The following is a 21,970-nucleotide window of genomic DNA, read 5'->3' as shown; positions in this document are numbered from 1 at the left end:
ACCCTCCGACAGTGCGGCGCTCCCTCAGCGCTGACCCTCCGACAGTGTGGCGCTCCCTCAGCACTGACACTAACAGTATTTGGAGTTTCCTCTTCGATCCATGTCCCAGGCTCTAACAATTCAGGGAAGTGAGTTTCTCGGTCAGAATAAAGTTATTTTTGAATCTTTGTGATTGTTCCCTGAAAGGGTGAAAAATTTATTAATCCAAAAGTTAGCCACAAGTTGCAGGTAAACATCTTAGTTTATTTATAATTAAAAAAAATCAACTGTTTCCTGTTCCAATGTGAGTTCACTGCATGTCAGTGTGTGCTGCCTGATTCTGGACTGGGGCTGGGGGCAGAGGAGAATTTTACACAGGAGGGGGCTGCTAGGAAAACAACGGTTCCTTAAATTTTGGGGGGAAACGCTGCGGTGAAGTGAAGTGCACGGTGTTCTGCACTGCTCCCTGTTCATTCAGTTACTGATCACCATCAGTGTCGTGTGGTGGTTAATGCGCTTCACCACATGGAGTCATTGTTGAACTGTCACCAAATATCACAGCAATTCATGGTTCACAAGATTGAGTGTCCCAGCGCTGACCGTGTCTCCGGGGCGGGGGCGGGGGCGGTTGGAAGAGGGTCTAGGCTGCCTGTTTTGGGGGCGCCTTCCAAATCCTGAGCTGAAGGACAGAACGAGATCAACGAACCCAATGGAGGTGAAGTTGAGTTGGTATAGGTTTCCGATTATTGCAGCACCATCCTCTCTCTCTCTCTCCCAGCCACATTACATGAAGGGTACCGTTTCTGCTGATGTGCCCAAAGTCACTGATGGCCCAGTTGGCACCTGCTTCTCTCTTCCCACACACAACCGTCGTCAGCCTCAAACCAGATTGGAAGAATCACTTTGGAGGAGTTAAGGTTGTGTATACACTTCCGATGGGAATGCAGCTAATCCGACCCTTTGGGAAATATCCTCGTCGAGGGGCATGTCTCTATGGCAGATGCTCTCCCTCAAATGCAGCAACTAAATTCAGATCAGGAGATGAGTGGGTTGGTGGGGGTTTGGGTGGGGTGAGGGGCGGTTGGGGAGGGGAGGGAGAGAGAGAGAGAAACGAAAGAACAAAAGCCTCGAAAAGGGAGGGGAAGAGAGGTTGCCGTCATGTTAATCGAGAGGCTCCTGTTTTATTCGGATTGGTGTTGGGGTGAGCTGTAGGCGTTTCTCTTGTCGATATAACACATATTCACTGAACTGTGAGGAATCCACACCACCACCACAGGAAGCGACCACCCGAAATCCCTTGTGTAACAATCGTTCCAGAACCTGCAGCAGAACAATCAATTGGGAAATCAGACAGTACAGAAACGATGCCAAGTACACAAGGCCACTGGCCCTCTGTGGTTCGTTGAGAGAACACCAATTTGCCCCAGCACCCTCCACTTTCAATGTGGCTCTGTAGTTGCACTGCAGAGCAACTCTCTGCAAATAAAATCGTCAACGGGCCCTGCTTCCTGTCATCTTTGTCCATACTCCTGGTTCCCCATCTCCTTTCTAGTTAAAGATCTCTGTCTGCACTAGCAACAGCCTTCTTCATTTTGAAAACCATCATTAAATCTCTTCCATTTTCTCCAATCTCTCTGCATGAGCCATATTCCTCATCCCGGTTCGCACACTGGGAAATATTTTCTGTACCTTCCCCAATCCTTCATTGTTCTGCAAAAGGATGACTCTGATGGGTCACGTGTTTTGATTTGAAACAGGTGGGATGAGTGTACATGACCCTGTGTATTTCACAGATCCTTTCTAATCACCCTGTTCAGAGAAATTATGAAACACCTCTGCAGCAAGTGGGACTTGAACCTGGGCTTCCTGGCTTAGGGGCATGGACACTACCAACCCACCACAACGTCCCACCTGGGTGTTAATGCACAATTGAAGAAAGTAGTTGAGAGCTGTCTGTCCAGTTCATTTCTCAAGGCAATGTCCTGACTAATTAGGATCAACCTGCCTCTAAATAGGTAAATAATTTAAAAATAAAATCCATTGAAGATAAAATGAGGTAATATGCTTTGGTCAGTAAATTAAGAGGCCACTTCTTATTGTGAAAAATTCACAGGTTAATGAGGCAATGAAAAACCAAAATCATTCTCTTTCCTAGAGGGACAGAATTGAAAATGAATGCGTTTATTTAAACCAGTCTCAAACAGGTGGACACCACTTCATTTCCCCCTCAGACTCCACTTTGATTTAACACTTCCTGCGTCTCTACCACCCCCTCCCACCCTTCACCTCCTGACGGTTTGCAGTGCCCTTAACGATTTACCGCTGGTGGCTAGTAGTTTCTCCAGTCCTGAAGAAGGGTTCCAACCCGAAACGTTGACTTTCCTGCTCCTCAGATGCTGTCTGACCTGCTCTGCTGTTCCAGCTCCATGTTCAGTGACTGTAGCTTCCAGGATCTGCAGTCCTCTGGTCTCAAACCTCAGGTGGGGGCCAAACTGGGCAGCACCATGTACAGTGTCTGCTCTCTATATTGGAGAAGGATTACAGAGGCCCTGGGACAGGGTACAGGGAAGGTTTACAGGGTGAGTTTCTGTTGCTGGTAACTTGGGTCACTTCTCTCTTGAATGACCACTGAGGGAGGGGTGACCTCATGGAGAGCTTAAAAATAACAAAAGGTTTGGACAGAGTGGATTCAAACAGAACAAAAACAAAAGTCATCGCTACAAGAGACTCAGTAAAAATTCAATGGGGAATTTGGGAGAAGCATCTTTCCCGGAACATGCTGGGAAAGTGACCGACAGGGAGTGAGTGGTATGTATCGATATACCAACAGGGAAGCCTGACAGGCCAATAAGGGAGAAGGAAATAGAGGGGTTTTATGGTAGATTAAAATGAGGAAAGATGGGAGGAGACTAGACTGAAGCATAGACACTAGCAGGGACTGGTTGGGTTGAATGGCCTTTTTCTGTGCTGTATATTCTATATAATCTGATGTCAAAACAAAGTCTTTTTAAAACACTGGTTAAGCCTCAGAGTAATGGCTTTAATTCTAGACATCACATTTTAGGAAAGATGTACGACCATGACAAATAGGAACAAGAGTAGGCCATTCAGCCCCTCGAGCCTGTTCTGTCATTCAACAGGATTGTGGCTGTTCCAACATTCCTCACATTCACTTTCCTGCCCTTTCCCACAAGCCTGGATTCCTCGACAAACCTTAAGTACACACAAGGACTCTGCCCCAACAGCTCTCTGCGGCAAGGAGTTATAGAGACTCACAACCCTCTGAGAGAGGAAATTCCTCCTCATCTCAGCCTTAATTTGGCTCCCCTTTATTCTGAGACTGTGCCCTCTGTTTCCCCTCATGGGAAGGGCTAGGACCATCCTCTCAGCATTTACCCTGTTAAGCCCCTTAAGAATCTTTATGTTTAAATGAGATCATCCCTTACTCTTCTAAACTCCAGTGAGTCGAGTCCCAACCTGTTTAACCTTTGCTCATAAAGACAGTCCCTCCATCCCAGAGATCATTCTAGTGAACCTTCTCTGAACTGCCTCCCATGATGATCTTTCCTTAAATAGGGAACCCAAAACTGCTCACAGTACTCCTGATGTGGTCTCGCCAGCACCTTGTCCAGTTGCAGTCGGACTTCCCTACTCTTATACTCCAATCCACTTGAAATAAGGGTCAGCATTCCATTAGCCTTCACCTGTTTGCGAGCTCCTGTCTTTGGTTTCCTGCCCCTCCACCCACCTAAGTCAATTTGTGTTGCAGCTTTCTGCAGTTTCTCTCCATTTAAATAATACTGTTCTTTTATTCTTCCTTCCAAAAGAGTTTGCAAAAACCTTGAAGGTGCAGAGATTTACCAAAACAGAATCAGGGATAGAAATATAGGAAATAGGAGATGGAGTAGGCCATTCACTATGATCATGGCTGGACATCCAAATCAATCCCTGTTCCCATGTTCCCCCGATACCCTTTGATCTCTTTAGCCCTGAGAACTATATCTAACTCCTTCTTGAAGGCATTCAATGTTTTGGCCTCCACACTTTGTGACAGAGAATTCCATAGGCTCCCCATTCTCTGGGTGAAGATGTGTCTCCTCATCTCAGTCCTACATGGCCCACCCCATATCCTTAGACTGCGATCCCTGGTTCTGGACACATCTCCCACCCGCCAGCCCGGTCATCAGGAACATCCTTCATACGTTTATCCTGTCTACTCTTGTTAGAATCGTATTGGTTTCTATGAGATCATTCTTCAAAACGCCAAATGAATCCAGTCATAACTGATCCAGTCTCTGAGTGTGTAAATCCTTTCATCCCAGGAATCAGGCTGGGAAACCTCAATGAGAAATTTAATAAGGTAGAGAAACTGGAAAAGGTCAAGGGAAGATTTAATTGAGGCGAGCAAAATCACAAAGTGTTTGAGAATAAATAAGGAGAAATTGTTTCTAGAAGGTTGATAACCAGAGGATGGAGATTTAAGATAATTAGCAAAGTAATGAGGGTTGGGGGTTAGGAGATTGTTTTAACACAGGGAGCTGTGGTGATCTGGAACTTTTAGTAGGGATTTGGGTGAAAACTTAAGAAAAGGGGACATTTGCAAGACGACAGGAGAGAGCCCAGAGTGGGACAAAGTTGCTTTGTCAGCAGAGGCATCAGGAGCTGAAATGGCATCTTGTATTCAGTAACATTGTGTAATCTGTAGGGAACCCAATGTATATAATGCAAATAGAACAAGTACAAAATGCTGACACAGGGTACTCTACAGTCAGATCACAGACTACAGCCTGGAACTGAACTAAATGGTAAAAGGACCTGGAATGTGGTAAGTATGAAAAAGAAAATCATTATGATCAATTAAAGTCAAAAGCATGAATAAAAATCTGACACCTAGTTACAACGTTGTTTGAGGAGTAAATGGAGTTTGAGCCAGGTTCAATGAGACCACACAAATGTGTCTGAAGAGTCTTATTAAGAGTCTGTGACAAGAGGTAACCTCCTCCGGCTTCCAAACATTCCTCTTGCCAATGGCCTGGGGCCCCGATTAAACACCAAACTCAGAGAGACACGCAGCAGTAATGGGAATGCACTGAATTCTCAAACACAGCACAGCTCTCAACACACTGTATCTGAGTGTAGTGCTATGAAGCACTGATGTGTTTTCCAATTGATTCACTGTCTCTTAGAATTGCAAAGGGAGAGATAGTAACAGCAGCACAGTACCCAGTTAAACAGTGGGCAAGGTACAGCTGTCCCCTATTTTTAAGTTGATGTGGACTTCCTGGAAATTTGTCAGAGGCTTCTAAAATAATGAATGGATGTGATTTGATCATTGTGGAGACACTGTTTAATGAGAGAGGTTAGAGAAGTCAGGACACAAGTTATATACAAATCAGATCAGGTTTCAGCTCAGACTGATTGCAGGAACAAGCTGCTGGTTAAAAGGGCAGCTCCCTGATTATGGCCTGGTGATTTCTAAAAATCAGGTAGTGGTTTGACTGGGGATGTCTGGGAGAATGGGAGGCAGCCATTACCCCCATGACCAGTGGCTCAGTGGTTAGCACTGCTGCCTCACAGCACCAGGGACCCGGGTTCAATTCCACCCTCAGGCGACTGTCTGTGTGGAGTTTGCACATTCTTCCCGTGTCTGCGTGGGTTTCCTCCAGGTGCTCCGGTTTCCTCCCACAGTCCAAAGATGTGCAGGTTAGGTGGATTGGCCATACTAAATTGCCCCCACTATCCAGGGATGTGCAGGCTAGATGGGTTAGCCATGGGAAAATGCAGGGTTACAAAGATAGGGCAGAATGCTATTCAGAGTGTTGATGCAGACTCAATGGGCTGAATGACCTCTTCCTGCACTACAGTGTTTCTATGACAGCGCAGGACATGCTCATTGTGACCTAACCCCATCCTCTGTCTTGTTAGTTTGTATAACACAGCACAGGAATAGATACAGAGAAAAGTTCTCTCTACACTGTCCCCAAACATTCCCGGGACAGAAACAGCACAGGATTAGATACAGAGTTAAGCTCCCTCTACATTACTCAATATTTAAGTCAGCCCCCCTCCCTGCCCAATTACAGCGTGGTGACCTGTTAATTTTTTGCACACCATCAAGCAGTTGGAGTGAGATTCCCAACTGATACTAATTGAAACCAGTTAGAGAGCAGGTTCGGCTGGTTTCCCTATAGCCGCTGGGATGAGATTACTATTGTCAGTATCTGAAACCGCACTGGCTGCAGGTTAGAGCCCTTCTATGCTATCCCCCTGCACACGGTCTCAGCCATAAGGGGTCAATAACTGACCAACACCTAGGACACAAGATGCCTGACATTAAACTGTGAGAAACCAAAAGTTTTTTCCAGTTTGTTGCTGTGTTTTCACAAAAAGCAACTCGTTAAAAGGGGAATGCAGTGAAGGACTATGATGTTCGGCTGGTGATATGGGGGATGGAGAGGCACTGTGTGAAAAACAGGAGCTGATCTATCAGAATCAGGCAGCAGTCCGTCACCCCAGTTTACCAAAGCCGTGAGGAATTGGGAAGGGCAGAGACAATTTGCTGAGCTGGTAACTGGGGCTGGAGTGTGGAGTTAGTGGGAGTGAATTCAAATTCAGACTGTACTGTCGAGAGCAGAGAAGATTCAGAGAAAAATTAAGAAAGGACATGAGAAGGTAAATCCCGAAACGATCTTGATTATTAACAAGGTAACAACGGAGCTCCTGACTGATCCAGTTTTGGATTTATACGATGGTGGTTCAAGTTATGTACATTCACAGCAAGGGATCTGTGCACATTCAAGAGCTGCAGGGCACCATTAAGTTGTATTTAGTTTGGCAAACTCCTGTTTCCTCTCAGAACAGTCTGACATCTGCTTAACATTTGGTGCATGGTTCAAAGATGGAACACAGATGGAATCAATACAAAACCTACCGGTGGAACAGCTACAAACTACTGCCTGAAAATTAGACACAACTGTCCCCTTCTCTGCAGAGTGAGAGCTACACCTGGTCAAATTCTCAAAACCTACCAACGACAGAACAAAGGTCCCAGTGGAGAAATTCCCAATTCCTGACAGATTGCATGGATTCGGGGAAGAACAAGGCTCTGTGCTGAATGGGAGGAAGCCATTGGGAAATGCACTCAGTGCAGGAGCAATGTTACAGACTAACACATGGCCTCTTGTCTGACACTCACTGTATATTTCAGGAGCTGATGGACAGTATTGAGGGCACTTTGGCAGAGCCTGAGAAAAGGTGAGACTGTGAGGTAGGTGAGGGGGCAGGTGCCAGGTGGGTAACTATGAATTTGCCAACTTTAACACTGGATTCAGAGAGCTCCAGGCACAGGGGAATTCCCTGATGGAAAATTCAATTTCCTGCGAGACTCCCATGGTGTCTGCTGCGTGTGGAATTCCGTTGGGTCCCGAGGGGTCACCCCAGTCTGTGCTGCTCCAACCATCAGAAAGGCTGGACTATTTTATCTCCTCATTCTTCCTCCCAAAACGTACAGTCCATATCAGCATAGGTCAGCCATTGAAGGCTCCAAAACCAGGTGTTTGCAGAGACACGGGAGGACCAGAGTGAACCACCGGTGCTGCCTGTGGCTGGTACCCTTTTCTGACATCCAATGCAGAGTGTGGCAGAAAGCCACAATGCCCTGTTCATTCTCAGGTGCCCAGCTATAAGGTGCTAGTGTAAAAGATGCAGCAGTGGGCTGAACAACAAGGTTGGCTGTGAAAGCAAGCAGAGCACCTGACAGTTGAAAAAAAGTGGCTGGGGGAGTGGGCATTGTGCTGGGGGTAGGGGTTTGGGTGGACTTAGATGCTGAGTATACGCAAACATTATATTCTTATGGCTGGAAGACATTTCTCACTGTCCTTCGTTGCTAGAGGGATTGAGTTTAAAAGCAGGGTAGTTATGTTGCAGCTGTACAAGGTGCTGGTGAGGCCACCACCTGGAGTACTGTGTACAGTTTTGGTCTGCTTACTTGAGAAAGGATGTACTGGCACTGGAGGGGGTGCAGAGGAGGTTCACCAGATTGATTCTGGAGTTGAGAGGGTTGGCTTATGAGGAGAGATTGAGGAGACTGGGACTATAATCATTGGAATTTAGAGGATTGAGGGGGAATCTTACAGAAACACAAAATGATGAATGGAATAGATAAGATAGAAGCAGGGAGGTTGTTTCCACTGGCAGGTGAAACTAGAACATGAGGGCATTGCCTCAAAATAAGGGGGAGCAGATTTAGGACTGAGTTGAGGAGGAACTTCTTCACACGTCTCTCGCTAACTGACTTGGTGGCACCTCTTATTCAATATAGCCTGACCATTATTCCCCACTTCAACCACTATTTGTAGGTCCATCCATTGAAGACAGAGACGAAGAGGAATTTCTTCTGTCGGTGGGGGGGGATGAATCTATGGAATGTGTTACCACAGAGGGTTGTCAAGGGTGGGTCATTAAGTACAGGCTGTGAATCTGTGGAATTCTCTGCCCAGTGAAACAGCTGGGGCTATCTCGTTGAATGTTTCTAACGTAAAGATAGACAGATTTTTTTTTAACAGTAAAGGAATTAAGGGTTATGGTGAGGGGACGGGTAAGTGGAGCTGAGTCCACAAAAAGATCAGCCATGGTCTTAGTGAATGGCTCGATGGGCCAAGTGGCCTACTCCTGCTCCTATATTCTCACAATCCTGTGCATTTCTGGTTTCAATTCAGAATTCTCTGCAGTACTTGCTCATCCCACCAGTCACATCAACATCCTTTCACTATGTCCCTGATGATTCACAGCACAGCCACGTTTTTGTGTCACGTGCAAATTCTGAAATGATGCCCTGAACATTCCAAGCCTGGGTCATTAATATACCTTAGAAAAGCAGTGCTCCTTGTATTTACTCCTGGAGAACTGCACCTTTCTCCAGCTCCTAAACTGACCATCACTGAAACCACAGCAAAAAACTGTGGATGCTGGAGATTTGAAGCAAAACAGAAATTGCAGGAGAAACTCAGCAGCATCTGTGGAGAGAAAACAAGAGTTAATATTTCAGACCCAAAACATTTCCAGAATCTTTTGTTTTTATTTTGTTCATCATTTATTCTGTGCTTCCATCACTCAGTCGACTTTGCATCCCCAACGTCTTTTTTATACCCTGGGCTTCCAATTTTCCAGAAGCCTATTCCACCTATAAAAGTATCTGTGACACACTGATGTCGCAGTTCCCTAGCACACATCTCTCTCTAAATGACTTGGTGGTACCTCTTATTCAATATAGCCTGACCATTATTCCCCACTTCAACCATTATTTGTAGGTCCATCCAGTGAAGACAGAGACAAAGAGGAATTTCTTCTGTCGGTGGGGGGAGATGAATCTATGGAATGTGTTACCACAGAGGGTTGTCAAGGGTGGGTCATTAAGTACATGCTGAAATAGATTTTTAATCAGTAAGGGATTCAAGCGTCATAGGGAAAAGGCAGAAGTGCTTTTGAGGATAATCAGATCAGTCACAATCTCAGTGAATAGCAGCACAGTCTCAATGGGCTGAATGGCCTACTTCTGCTCCTACATCATAACGTCTCCTGTCTGTATCTATAGCACCCCGAGAACCCGTGCTCACTCATACACAGGGACAGGAAGGCAGTGACCATTATACAGCATGGATACAGATTGTCACACTGACCAAGAGAACACAACAATCTGGAAATACAGGCCGAGCTGGGCCCTCACCTGGACTGAGTTGAGGCGGCAGTAACCGTTGATGGGGAAGCGGATGACATGGGTGGGGTCCTGGTTCCAGCCGGCGTTGACAGAGTTACACATGACATCCCCAGTCTCAGGGAAGATATCCTCAATCAGAGATTTCTCTCCACTCAGGCTGATACGCTCCCCCAGGTCAGGGGTCACCCTCAGCACCAGGCACTCACAGGCCTGTGAGGACTTGCGATGTTCTTTCTCCTGTTTCCACCTCTCCAGCTCCCTCACCATGGGCTGTAACTGGTAAAACTTCGCCTCTTCATATAACAGGCTGAAATCCTGCAACACAAGTTATTTCATTCACATCAACGGTTTCATTTCTGACAGTTCTCCTTGGCAGTAGGCCATTCAGCCCCTTGAGCTGTTCCATTCTTGCGCATATAAAGTACACAAACGGAAGAGAAACAGGCCATTCAGCCCCCCAGGCCCATGCTAATTTTATGTGCCCCACAAGTCACCTTCACTCGACTGAAGTCATGGTCATACTCCCCTCCAATCCATTCGAAATCGCTCTTTGACAGAAACCTACCAACTGCACTTTCATCAGAGACTCAAGGGCTAAATTCCCAAGGACAGGCTCAGGTTGGATTCTATCAGGTTTGGAATATTACAGGGTGATGTACATCAGTTTCAGACAACTCTAGGATTTGAACGTTATCTCTCAAGGCTGATTTGGGTGTTTTTTTTCTTTATTCATTCACGGGACAAGGGCATTGCTGGCCTTGCAGCATTTATTGCCCATCCCTAATTACCCAGAGGGCAGTTAAGAGTCAGCCACATTGCTGTGGGTCTGGAGTCACATGTAGGCCAGGCCAGGCCAGGTAAGGATGGCAGTTTCCTTCCCTAAAGGGCATTAGTGATGGGTTTTTCCTGACAATCGGCAATGGGTTCACAGTCATGGGTTGGGGCGTCATGAGTCCAGACAAAGAGCTGTAACGTTACAGTGACAGCTGGATCCCACTCCGCTTCAGGAAACCCGCCCAGTGTAGGGTGGGTCTGGATCTCTCTCCGGTAAACAGCTGTGAGGCAAAGCACTATCGCAGAGTGATAGATTTTGGGATGGTGAGAATATGTGACCAAGGATGGCCAATGGAGTGAAGATAGGGAGCAGTCGCAGGACTGGCCGAAGACCACACCCACCTCTTGTTGAAGCAGCCTCAGGGAGACCCGCACAGGCTGCTTGGTTTTTGCTAAAAACAAAGTTGAAACTTTTCATCAGAAACAGGACACTAGATGCAGTCTTGAAAACAGACTCTGTCCTATACAGCATGAGAAGAGGATGCTGATTAGTTGGGTCGTCATTGGCTGGGGATGCAGCAGTTAACTGTCAGTCTAATTCCCAGAGCAGACAGGTTGGTTCTGATTGGCCAGGACGTTGCCGTGGACATTCAGCAGAATTTAGTTGTCTCTGTGATGGAAAAGGTACAATGTCTGTACAAATTTCTTTAGTCCCCATTAAACAAGGTCCTGAATATGTGTGCATGTAGCTTCTATCATGCACAAATATATCACAGTGCGAGTATGGCCAATGATCTTAAATTGGATTCTGGTGTAACTGTCAGCGCACTTTGGGTTATTTAATAAATGCTGTCCAGTGGCAGAATCACATCTAAAGCAGGGGCTGGTTGAGCACGAGCTGTGAAAGGTCAATGGGATGTGTTGTTCGATACAGTCCACTAGCTGTCATATGACCTACATACCTGACATCAAAACTGCATGTCCATGGCAACTTCCTGACCAATCAGAGTCAACCTGTCTGCTCTGGGAATTAGACTGGCAGTTAACTGCTGCATCCCCAGCCAATGATGGTGCAACCAATCAGCATCCTCTTCTCACGCCGTATCAAACAGAATCTCTTTCGAAATCTGTTTCTTATGTCCTGTTTCTGATGAGTGCAGGATGAAAAGCGTCAACTTCTCTTCTGTTTTTAGCAACGTTTACACTCTGTACTACCAGGCAATTGTTAGTTTATTTATTTCTGCATTCCATGGACACTGCAGTCCAACACCAGCCACAAAATTTGAGCTGATACCCAATTGCCAACAACAGAAAAGTGTGCAAGAAAAGGAAATGCATTCTACAATTCACCTTGAAATCCTCTGGGAGCAGAAGTTTCGATGTCCTGAGGAAACTGAGGATGTATCGGAAAATTTCACCGTCTCGATCAATGAAGTAGTGCTGCTTTAAACTGTCCAGAACAATTGGCTCCGTGCCATTGAAAAGGCGCCCTATCCTGAGGGCACAGTGTAAATACACATCACCAGGTAGAACTGCCATTGCCAAATTTACAATTTACATCCATCTATTGGTTTCATTCTGCAAATGCTAGAGACTTCAAAACTTGCAGAGAACTGATGACACAAGTTTAATAAATAACCTGCTGTTGTAGCCACTGTGTTTATGTGGTGAGTCCAGTTGAGGTTCTGTCAATGGTAACCCCCAGGATGTTGATAATGGGGGATACCGTTGACTGTCAAGGAGAGATAATTAGTTTCTCTCTTATTAATGATGGTCATTGCCTGGCATTTGTGTGGCATGAATGTTACTTGCCACTTGTTAACCCAAAATTGGATATTGTTCGGATCTTGTTGCATTTGAACACAGACTGCTTCAGTGTCTGAGGAGTCATGAATGGTGCTGAACATTGTGCAATCATCGGCGAACATCTCCACTTCTGACCTTATGATGGGGGGTGGGGGGAAGGTCATTGATGAAGCAGCTGAAGATGGTTGGGCGTAGGACAATACCCTGAGGAACTCCTGCAGAGATGTCCTGGAGCTGAGATGACTGACCTCACCACAACAGGAAGTTTTCAGATTTTTGGGCATTGGGACCAGTTCTGAGCCAGGGGTCAGGAGGGGCAGATTGCAATTCAAGAAGATTGGCACCAAGCTCCTTTTTGGGAGGCTCCCAAGTGACAGGAGAGAGTTTAAAATTCAATTGGTCAGGGGAGGTAAGAGGGAGCAACAAGACTTGTAAAGAGACAGCATAAGGAATGGTACATTAGTTCAGCATGCACTAAGAAGAACAAGAAATGCAATGAGGAGTTAGAGTTAGAGTGCCTGTTTGTAGTCTCAAAGCGCAGTGACTAGTTTTGTTGAGATACAAACACAAGTAGACGTGTGGAAATCTGGTTTAAAAATGGCGAGGATAAGGCATTTAATATTCAAGGATTTAAACGGCTCTGAAAAGATGGGCATGGAGAAAAGGGAGATGGGATGGGAGTACTAACTGGCAAAGATGGTGTAGTGTTGGAAAGACAGAATGTCCTTGAAAGGTCAAAGACAGAATCCAGGCTGTTGGAGTTGAGAAGCAAGAAAGCTATGATCACATGACTGGGGAATTCTCCAGGTGAGAGAGAGGGATCAGAGCAAGTCTTCAGAGAAATCAAAGGTGTTGAAGAACTCGAGAGTGGTGACACCCAAAAATTAACCAGGATAATGTTACAGTGAAGGGGAGAGGAATTTCTGAAGTATGTTCAGGAGAACGTCCTCAGTCAGTCAGTTCTTGGACCAGCTGGAAAGGAGCTGGACCTGGTGCTGGGGAATGAGGAAGATCAAGTACCTGTGGCTAACAGGCACCGTCATATCAGGAAATTTCAATTAGTAACAGAGAGGGGAAAGGAACCATTGTGTTTTATGAAAAAATAACTTCTACCTTGGAAGAGAGGCAATTCCAATGGGACGAGGGAGGATGTAGTCAGGGAACAATGTGAAGGAATTGGAAAGACACGGTGGCTCAGTGGTTAGCACTGCTGCATCACAGCACATTCTCCCAGTGTCTGCATGGGTTTCCTCTGGGTGCACCAGTTTCCTCCCACAGTCCAAAGATGTGCAGGCTTGGTGGATTGGCCATGCTAAATTACCCATAGTGTCTGGAGATGGGTCTGTGTGGGATACTCTGAGGGTTGGTGTGGACTTGTTGGGCTGAGGGCCTGTTTCCAAACTGTAGGGATTGTATGATCTATGAACAACGGGTGATCTTTAATGAGGAGATGCTTCAGAGTCCAGGAGTATTCCAACATGAGCAAAGTATATGAAGCCAGAGCTTGCTGGGTCAGGAAGAGATGGGGAAGATGAAGGGTATATTATTCATGTCAGGTGAATTCTTCAAGTGAGAACCAAATACAATACAAGAGGAGAAATGAAGAGGAAAATAGGGATAAAATGTCAACTTAAAAGGGAACTCATAAATCTTCTACTGGCATGAAAATAATAAGCAGGTAGCAAGAGAAGAAGAGGGTGTTATTGGGGACATAGAGATGGACGTATACTGAAAGGAGTGGGACAAGGTTACAGCACAAATAAAAAGAACTGGGTAGACAAGGAGAAGCCTGGCTGATGGCACAGGGACTGGGGGAGGGGGAGCACCAACATATGATTTCAGGTAAAAGTTTTATGGGAAGGGGGTGCAGATGAGGAAGCACTTTACAGGGCGAGTAGTAGATCAGAGATGCTGAATAATTTGAAAAGGTAATTGGATGATCACTGGAATGAAATCAAAATACAGGGGATAGGATGGGGGAGGGGCAGCTGTCGATTTCTCTACACAGGCCTAGCAGGACATGATGGATTGAATGGTGCACTTTAGTGTTTTAATAACTCTATTGCCCTTCGTGTCAGCTATGACTCTCCATATCCCATTGATTCAGTCAAATGTTAAAGACTGTCACTCTCACCTCACTCTGGAATTCGGCTCTTTTGTCCATGTTTGAACCAAGGCTGTAATGAGGTCAGGAGCTGAGTGGCCCTGGCAGAACCCAAACTGGGCATCACTGAGCAGGTTATTGCTGAGCAGGTGCTGCTTGATAGCGCTGTTACTGACACCTTCCATCACATTACTGATGATCGAGAGGAGACTGATGGGGTAGTAACTGGCCAGGTTGGATTTGTCCTCTACCGGACACATCTTTGCCAACTTCCATGGCAACCACAACTTGCCAGCTCCCTGATTAAGTCCAACGTTGAATATATAACCATGGGCCCGATGAGCAGCGATACCTCTCCAATCCAGGGCCTGGAGATTACACAGCAGGCACCTTTCTCCACACAGACAGGAAGCTGAGAATTCGATGCTACACACTGGGCATCAGTGAGCCCATCCTTGTCTTCCTAAGTATCTTATCACGTGCTCTACCATTGTGTCAGGCCCAGAGGGCAAAAACAAAACACAGCCACAGCACCAAAGACTAGAGGAGACAGTTGCTGAGCTCTCACTGTGGAGTGTAACATGTAAAGAGCAGTGAGTGAATGAGGGGCCAGTGGGTGGATGGAGCTTTTGAAACAGTCCCCCAAATGGAGACAGAGCAAATCCAGCAGTATCAGCCCCATCAAACACTGCCAGGACAGGGACAGCACAGGGTTAGAGTCAGGGTAAAGCTTCCTCTACACTGTCACCATCAAACACTCCCAGGACAGGGACAGCACGGGGTTAGATACAGGGTAAAGCTCTCTCTACACTGTCCCCCCATCAAACACTCCCAGGACAGGGAGAAGTGGAAGGAAATATTCTCAGAGTTACTCTGTCTACTTTTCCAGATTGTTTATCCACATTTTCCAGGCTATCTCAGGGGGACTTGCAGTGAAGCAGTCCGATGGGAAGAAGTGGGATTTAGTTTGGGAGCACAGCCCCCGAGTCAGTGAGACTCTGTGCTGACCAATTGTGGTAGTGAGTAGCGCTGACACAGGAAGCTCCTTACCTGGAGTCGGTGTATTTGGTTAAAGTTGCTAAGCTGCTGGTGTACATGTGTCCCCCGACATCGATGTGGACAGGAGCATTAGACTTGGTGAGCTGTGCTGGCAGCGGGATACCTTGAGATGCCACAGGAGATACAGGGGAGCGGGTCAGAGAGAGCCGTGACATTGTCCTGCCTTCCTGAAACAAAAGTCAGGTCAGATTATCTTCAAAGGCGAAACAACAACATAAATACAAGCAGGAGTAGGCCATCCAGCCCAATCACAATTGATCTGGGGCTCCGACTCCACTCCCCCACCCTCTCCCTATGTCCCTGGATTTCCCCAAGCTCCCAGCCTTCAATACATTCAACAAAGGAACATCCATAACACTCTGGGGAAATCCAAACATTCCCAACCCTCTGTGGGAAGAAATTTCTCATCTCAGTCCTAAACAATCATCCCTTTATCCTGGGACTGTGCCCGAGTTCTTGATTCTCCAAACAGCAGAAACAATCTCCCAACATCTGCCCAATCAGGTCCCCTCAGAATATCTGATCTCTCACTGAGATCACCCTTTATTCTTCTAAAGGCCAGACAATATTGACCCAGTTTACTCTGCTCCTCCACCCCCTGGGGAAAAAATCAAGTGGACCCTCACTGTACTGTCTCCACTGGGAGTACAGCTGCCTTAACGGTGGAGATCAGACCAGTTACTGTGCCCCAGCTGTGATCTCACAAAAGCCTCATGTAATTCTAACGCAACTTTCTTATTCTCCTTCTCACAAACTTACAAAGTGTTAAACTCTCCTGCTGTACCAGCGCAGGCACAATGGGCCGAATGGCTTTCTTCTGCACCGTAATAATTCTGCGATCCTGCTGGAAGCTGGGTTTAGGGACCTCGCGTGTTTCCTCTGAAATTAAAATAAGAATTTTAGTTTGCATTTGGTTTTGCTGTCTCAGAGAGCGATACTAGCTGTAGGAAATATCACATTATACACATGCAGAAACTTACTGGATGGAAACTGATTGCAGCTGTGCCTGCCTCAGCTGAGAGTTTGTGGGAACTCTTTGCTGTGGTTTAGATTTGTGAGGATATTGCTGGGATAAAAGGAATAGTGAGAGGTAACTACCAGAGAGTTTAACACTTTGGGATCGTCTCCCTGGCAAGCGCACACACACACACACACACACACACACACACACACACACACACATGGACTGCCTCCTCCAGGATCTTTTGACCCACTTAGATCCCTGCCATTAGGCAACAGCAGAGTATTTTAAAACCTTTTTTAAAAAAATACACTACCCCCATGCCTTCCCTTCAAGAGTTGTAAAACCTCATTAAAATACACCGAAACAAACAAGCCTCTAGATTTCTCAGCATGAACGCACCAAGAGTAACTCACAGATGAAAGTAAAACTAAGTCTCCCTCTGCTTAACAAACAAAACACAGACTGTAAACACCGTCCCTAACAGTGATGCAGTGGTAATGTCACTGGACTAAAAAGCCAGAGGTTTAGGTTATAGTTTTGGAGATTTGGGTTTAAATCCCATCATAGCCATTTGGACTTGAATTCAATGAATAAAATGAAAATTTCATAGGTTTTTCTGACAATCAATCTGGTTCACTCATGTCCTTTAGGGAAGGAAACTGCTGTCTTTTCCTGATCTGGCCTACATGTGTCTCCAAACCCACAGAGAATGTGGTTGTCTCTTAACTGCCCTCTGAATGGCTGAGCAAGACACCAGCTCAAGGGCAGTTAAAGATGGGCAACAAATGCTGGCCTGGCCAGTGACTCTCACATCCCATAAAAGGATAAAGGAAACATCATGACTGACCGTTTTACTTTCTGGTCTAGTCCCCAGGTTTGTCAGTTCCTGGAATTACTGGACATTCAGCCAATCAGAACGGGCTTCAGGCTGGACCTTGCTTTGCTCTCGTCCTATCACCAGCTGGAATGTCCAGGCTGCCTCCTTGTTCTTGTTCATTCCCCTTCTCCACAAGATTTGCAGATAAATACAAACGTTCTGACTACCATCACCATTACTATGTTCATTGTTCGATGATCACAAAACATTCCAGCACAGAAGGAGGCCATTCAGCGCAGATGTACATTCTGTCTATCTGTAGTAAGCACCTTGACTGGTCCCAGCAGCTCCCCCATTCAAACTGCTCTGACCTTTACCCCCAACCCTGCAGTTTCTCTCTCGGTTTCCACCTCAGAGGCTGCAACATCCTGTCAGGCCATGCACATCAGGTACCCTAATCAGTCACTGGGTGAGTACGTTTCTCCTCATATGTGCTTGCAGTTCTTTTGTTAATTTGATGCCAGGCTGTGATTTCGACCTGTGCAGGTGTCCCCTGTAAATGGAGACTACATTCTATCTGACGCCTGCCACTACATAATTTAGCAGCACTTGCTACATTCATCGTGTTCCCATTGTATAGTCACCCCTTCCACCAAAACTGTTACTCCTATCCTACTCTCCACAGATCCCTGAAGATTTCAAATAAAATGTAATAAATATTCTGGAGAGAGAGAGTAACACACACACTCACACTGCCTCACCATCTCACAATCTGTTCAGTTCCCTGACCAGTCCGACCCATTGTGGCAGAAATAAAACAAAATAAAACCCAGGGGATGTGCTTTTGACTCAACTATTACATTTTTCAAAAGCCACGGGAAATGCACCTTGTGATTACACATCTAAATCTCATACAGTCAATCCAGGTTTTTAATTCTGTACATTCACATCGCCTTCCTGACCCTGACTTCACTAGAACAGAGTCAAGAGAGATCTCACACTAACAATTGCTAATGTCACCCTATAGATGTCACACTTTGTTACTGATACAAAGTGCTGGGTGCTTGTAAGCTGCACTGTGAATCTGTCAGCTCCATTACAGCATAGATATCACACTAACCCAATCACCAAATAACAATTAAACTCTGAGTGACCTCAACCAGTTCCTCCAACAACTGAAGCAAGTCAAATCCACTTTTACAGAAAAATATATTGTGCACATCAGACTGGTAACATTCACCCTCAAAAGATATTTATACAAGGCCAGCAGTGTTGTTATCTACTCCTTCATATCTCTGTCACTCTCTAATTCCATCTCCACCGCTCCACACACCTCTCCCTTTCCCCTATTCTCCCTTCCCTTGTCTTCAGCACAAAGACCATTACTTCCTCGTTACCCCTGTCAGTTCTGATGAAGAGTTATCAATTCTGCTTTCTCTCCACAGATGCTGCCAGACCTGCTGAGTTTCTCCAGCAATTTCTATTCCTGTTTCACCTTGATACTGTCCCACCTGAGAGAAACAATGGTGCTATTGATAAAAACACTGCCTGCTACAGTGTTCATTGAAATAATTTAAACACACCCACCACAACTTATACAGAATTGAGCTATAATGACTGGCTCAGTCCCAGATTGAATGCACAATCTGTAGTAAGTTCATCAAGTTTAACCAGTCTGTACAACTACCAGCTGCAGAGAGCTCCTGATCTGGGCAGCTATTGGGATTTGTCCTGGGGGATTTTAAGGACGCTGTGAAAAACCAGGCAGAAACATCGCAGAATCAATGGAAAATAAAATCTGTTGCTTTAATTTTCATTGTTCACTCTGATTTATTACAAAAACATTAGTGACGGAAAATTAAGCTCCAACAGAAACTACAGAAGCTGGGAATCTGCAAAGGAAAACAGAAACTGCTAGAGAAACTCAGCATCTCCGGCAGCATCTATGGAGAAAGAAACAGTTAACGTTTCTAGTTGTTCAACAGACAGTCAAACATCACTGCACTTACCAACAGAAAGGTTTGTTCACATTGTGGGAAAGGATGAATTGACAGGAACATTCAGATACTGCAGTTGGAGTGACAGATCATGAGATGAATCCTCCAGGAATACCACCATCACAGCTGGTGACTGTTGTCACTATTTTTCCTCTTTTATCAAGCTACTGGTTGGGATGACGGGAAGAGGGAGGTCACCAAAGTCTGGGATTTCATGGTGAAGTCAAGTAAGGATGGCAGAGGCTGTGTGGCCTTGGGGAATTGAGGGGTTAATTAGGTCTTTGTAAAGACAGACCTGAACTGAGCAAGTCCAAAGTGACAAACCCTTCCTTACCAGCTGCGATTGTGAATTGCTGGTGTAGGTTCTAAGACACAGGTATCTGCCTGGCCACTGTGAAAACAGACAGAGGCTGACACAGCTGTCATTGTGTGGAAGGGAATCTGGCTGCATCACTCCGAATCACCTCCAACAAAGAGATGCTTCTTCAAATTACAAAGTCAAAAAAAGCCCAGCGATTGCCAAATGAACAATGAACTTCTAATGAACAGTGACAAACACCAAATTCCTTCGGAGGTGTGGCATACCTTTGCCAGTTAACATAAATCTAAGCAATTCAACTCCAGACATCTTCCTCAAATTGGACTCAGCCATCAGCATCTGACTCACCACTCAGATTGGTGGAGCTGAACAAATTCTCAGGAGTATCAACACCATCCAGGACAAAGCAGCCGCTTGATTGGCACCACATCCACAAACATCCACTTCCTCCACCACTGCCGCTCAGTACTAGCAGTGTGTACTATCTACAAGATTTACTGCAGAAATTCACCAAAGATCCTCAGACATCATTTTCCAAACCCACAACCACTTCCATCTAGAAGGACAAGGGCAGCAGACACATGGGAACACCATCCCCTGCAAGTTCCCCTCCAAGATGCTCACCATCCCGACTTGGAAATATATCGCTGTTCCTTCACTGTCGCTGGGTCACAATCCTGTAATTCCCTCCCTAAGGGCATCGTGGGTCAACCTACAGCACATGGACTGCAGCGGCTCAAGAAGGCAGCTCGCCCCCACCTTCTCAAGGGGCAACAGTTTTTATTCATTCATGGAATGGGCAATAAACTGAGGCCCAGCCAGTGATACTCATGTCCCATAAATAAATAAAGAAAGGTGCTCTCTTTCCCTCCTTCCGTCCTTCCCAACCAAAGGTTTAAATCCCTGGTCAAAATCAGAACCCAATCCCAGATGTCAAAGACACATTACCTGTGGGAAGAAAGCCTCAGTATTTAATGTTGTCTATCGCACAATGACCAACCATTGCCCAGAAATGGATCATATCAAAATAACATGTGTACACTGTGGCAGAGAGATCAAAGGCAATTGGCTCAGGAAATCGGTGTTACTTTGCAAGCAGCAGAAGTCACTGATAAACACAAGGAGCTGAGTGCCCACAAACCGCTCTGGGCAGGAGGGGCCGAGCTGGGAGAGGGAGGACAGGCAGGGGTTTGTACCACTCCTCACATGTCCTTGGAGGAGCAGCACAAGGTGTCCATCTACAGCCTCAATGCCTTTGGAGGGAGGTGAGCTCTATGGGGCTGGAGCACATCATTTCTCCCTCCAACTCCATCTTAATTTAATCACTTCATCCTTTCCAACCCTCTAGTATTTGAGCACTGGCCTCAGTGGTCCTGTGTGTTAACTGTTCTTTGAATCGCTGAAATAGGTGGACACCCCATTGAACAGAAAAGCACAGTTGGCTGTAATTATTCTCTTCACTACTTGACTCAATTATTATTCTGCTGCAAAGACGGAGCCGAGTGAATTCAATCACCTGCTCTCATCCTGAACTCCTCTAGCGCCTGTTTGTCCTTCACTGTGACTAGTGTGTCCCGACACTGTCGGCCCAGGTGCCGTTGCTGTCTTCTTCAGCCTCCTGCTCTGTGCGTTCTCTACACACCGTCAAGAAAAGTATTTGAGCTGTTTGTACTGTTCAAACATTCCAAGCGGCAAGCTCACCCTGAATCCCATGTGATTCACCTTTTCTAATCAGTCTACCATGTGGAACCCTAATCAAAGGCTTTACTAAAGTCCAAGTAAACAATATCTATTGCTTTGCCCTCATCAATCTTCATGTTTACTACCTCAAAAAACTCAATCAAGTTTGTGGAGAAATGATTTCCTTCACAAAACCATGCTACCTATCACTAATCATTCCTTGCCTTTCCAAATGCATGTAAATCCTGTCTTTCAGAATCGCCTCCAACAACCCACCCACTACAGATGTCAGACTCACAGGTCTACAGTTCCCAAGCTTCTCCTTCTACCTCTTAAACAAAGGCACAACATTAGCCACTCTCCAGTCTTCCAGAACCTCATCCATAGAACATAGAACATAGAACATTACAGCGCAGTACAGGACCTTCGGCCCTCAATGTTGCACCGACCTGTGAAACTAATCTGAAGCCCATCTAACCTAAACTATTCCATTATCATCCATATGTTTATCCAATGACCATTTAAATGCCCTTAAAGTGGGTGAGTCTACTACTTTTGCAGGCAGGGCATTCCACGCCCTTACCACTTTCTGAGTAAAGAACCTACCTCTGACATCTGTCCTATATCTATCACCCCTCAATTTAAAGCTATGTCCCCTCGTGCTAGCCATCACCATCCGAGGAAAAAGGCTCCCACTGTCCACCCTATCTAATCCTCTGATCATCATATTTATCGATGATACAAATATTTCTGCAA

General features: G+C 45.8%; 1 protein-coding gene across 2 annotated transcripts; it reads right to left on the bottom strand.

The window, feature by feature from the left end:
* Positions 1-231: 231 nt before the first annotated feature.
* Positions 232-16,316, bottom strand: LOC109920482 (BTB/POZ domain-containing protein KCTD15). Of its 2 annotated transcripts, none has more exons than XM_048606067.1 (5): positions 16,197-16,316; positions 15,429-15,604; positions 11,819-11,963; positions 9,704-10,009; positions 232-1,299 (listed from the first exon to the last, which is right to left on the bottom strand). In XM_048606067.1, the coding sequence occupies exons 2-5, from the start codon at positions 15,590-15,592 to the stop codon at positions 1,141-1,143; spliced, it is 774 nt and encodes a 257-aa protein (XP_048462024.1). In that variant the 5' UTR covers positions 15,593-15,604; positions 16,197-16,316; the 3' UTR covers positions 232-1,140. The 2 variants fall into 2 exon arrangements, with proteins under 2 accessions (XP_048462024.1, XP_048462025.1); XM_048606068.1 differs by having other exon boundaries at positions 15,429-15,600.
* Positions 16,317-21,970: the final 5,654 nt, after the last annotated feature.

The sequence above is a fragment of the Rhincodon typus genome, chromosome 15 (assembly GCF_021869965.1).
Source record: "Rhincodon typus isolate 14 chromosome 15, sRhiTyp1.1, whole genome shotgun sequence".
Classification (NCBI taxonomy): domain Eukaryota; kingdom Metazoa; phylum Chordata; class Chondrichthyes; order Orectolobiformes; family Rhincodontidae; genus Rhincodon; species Rhincodon typus.
This window is presented reverse-complemented; position numbering and strand designations above follow the sequence as displayed.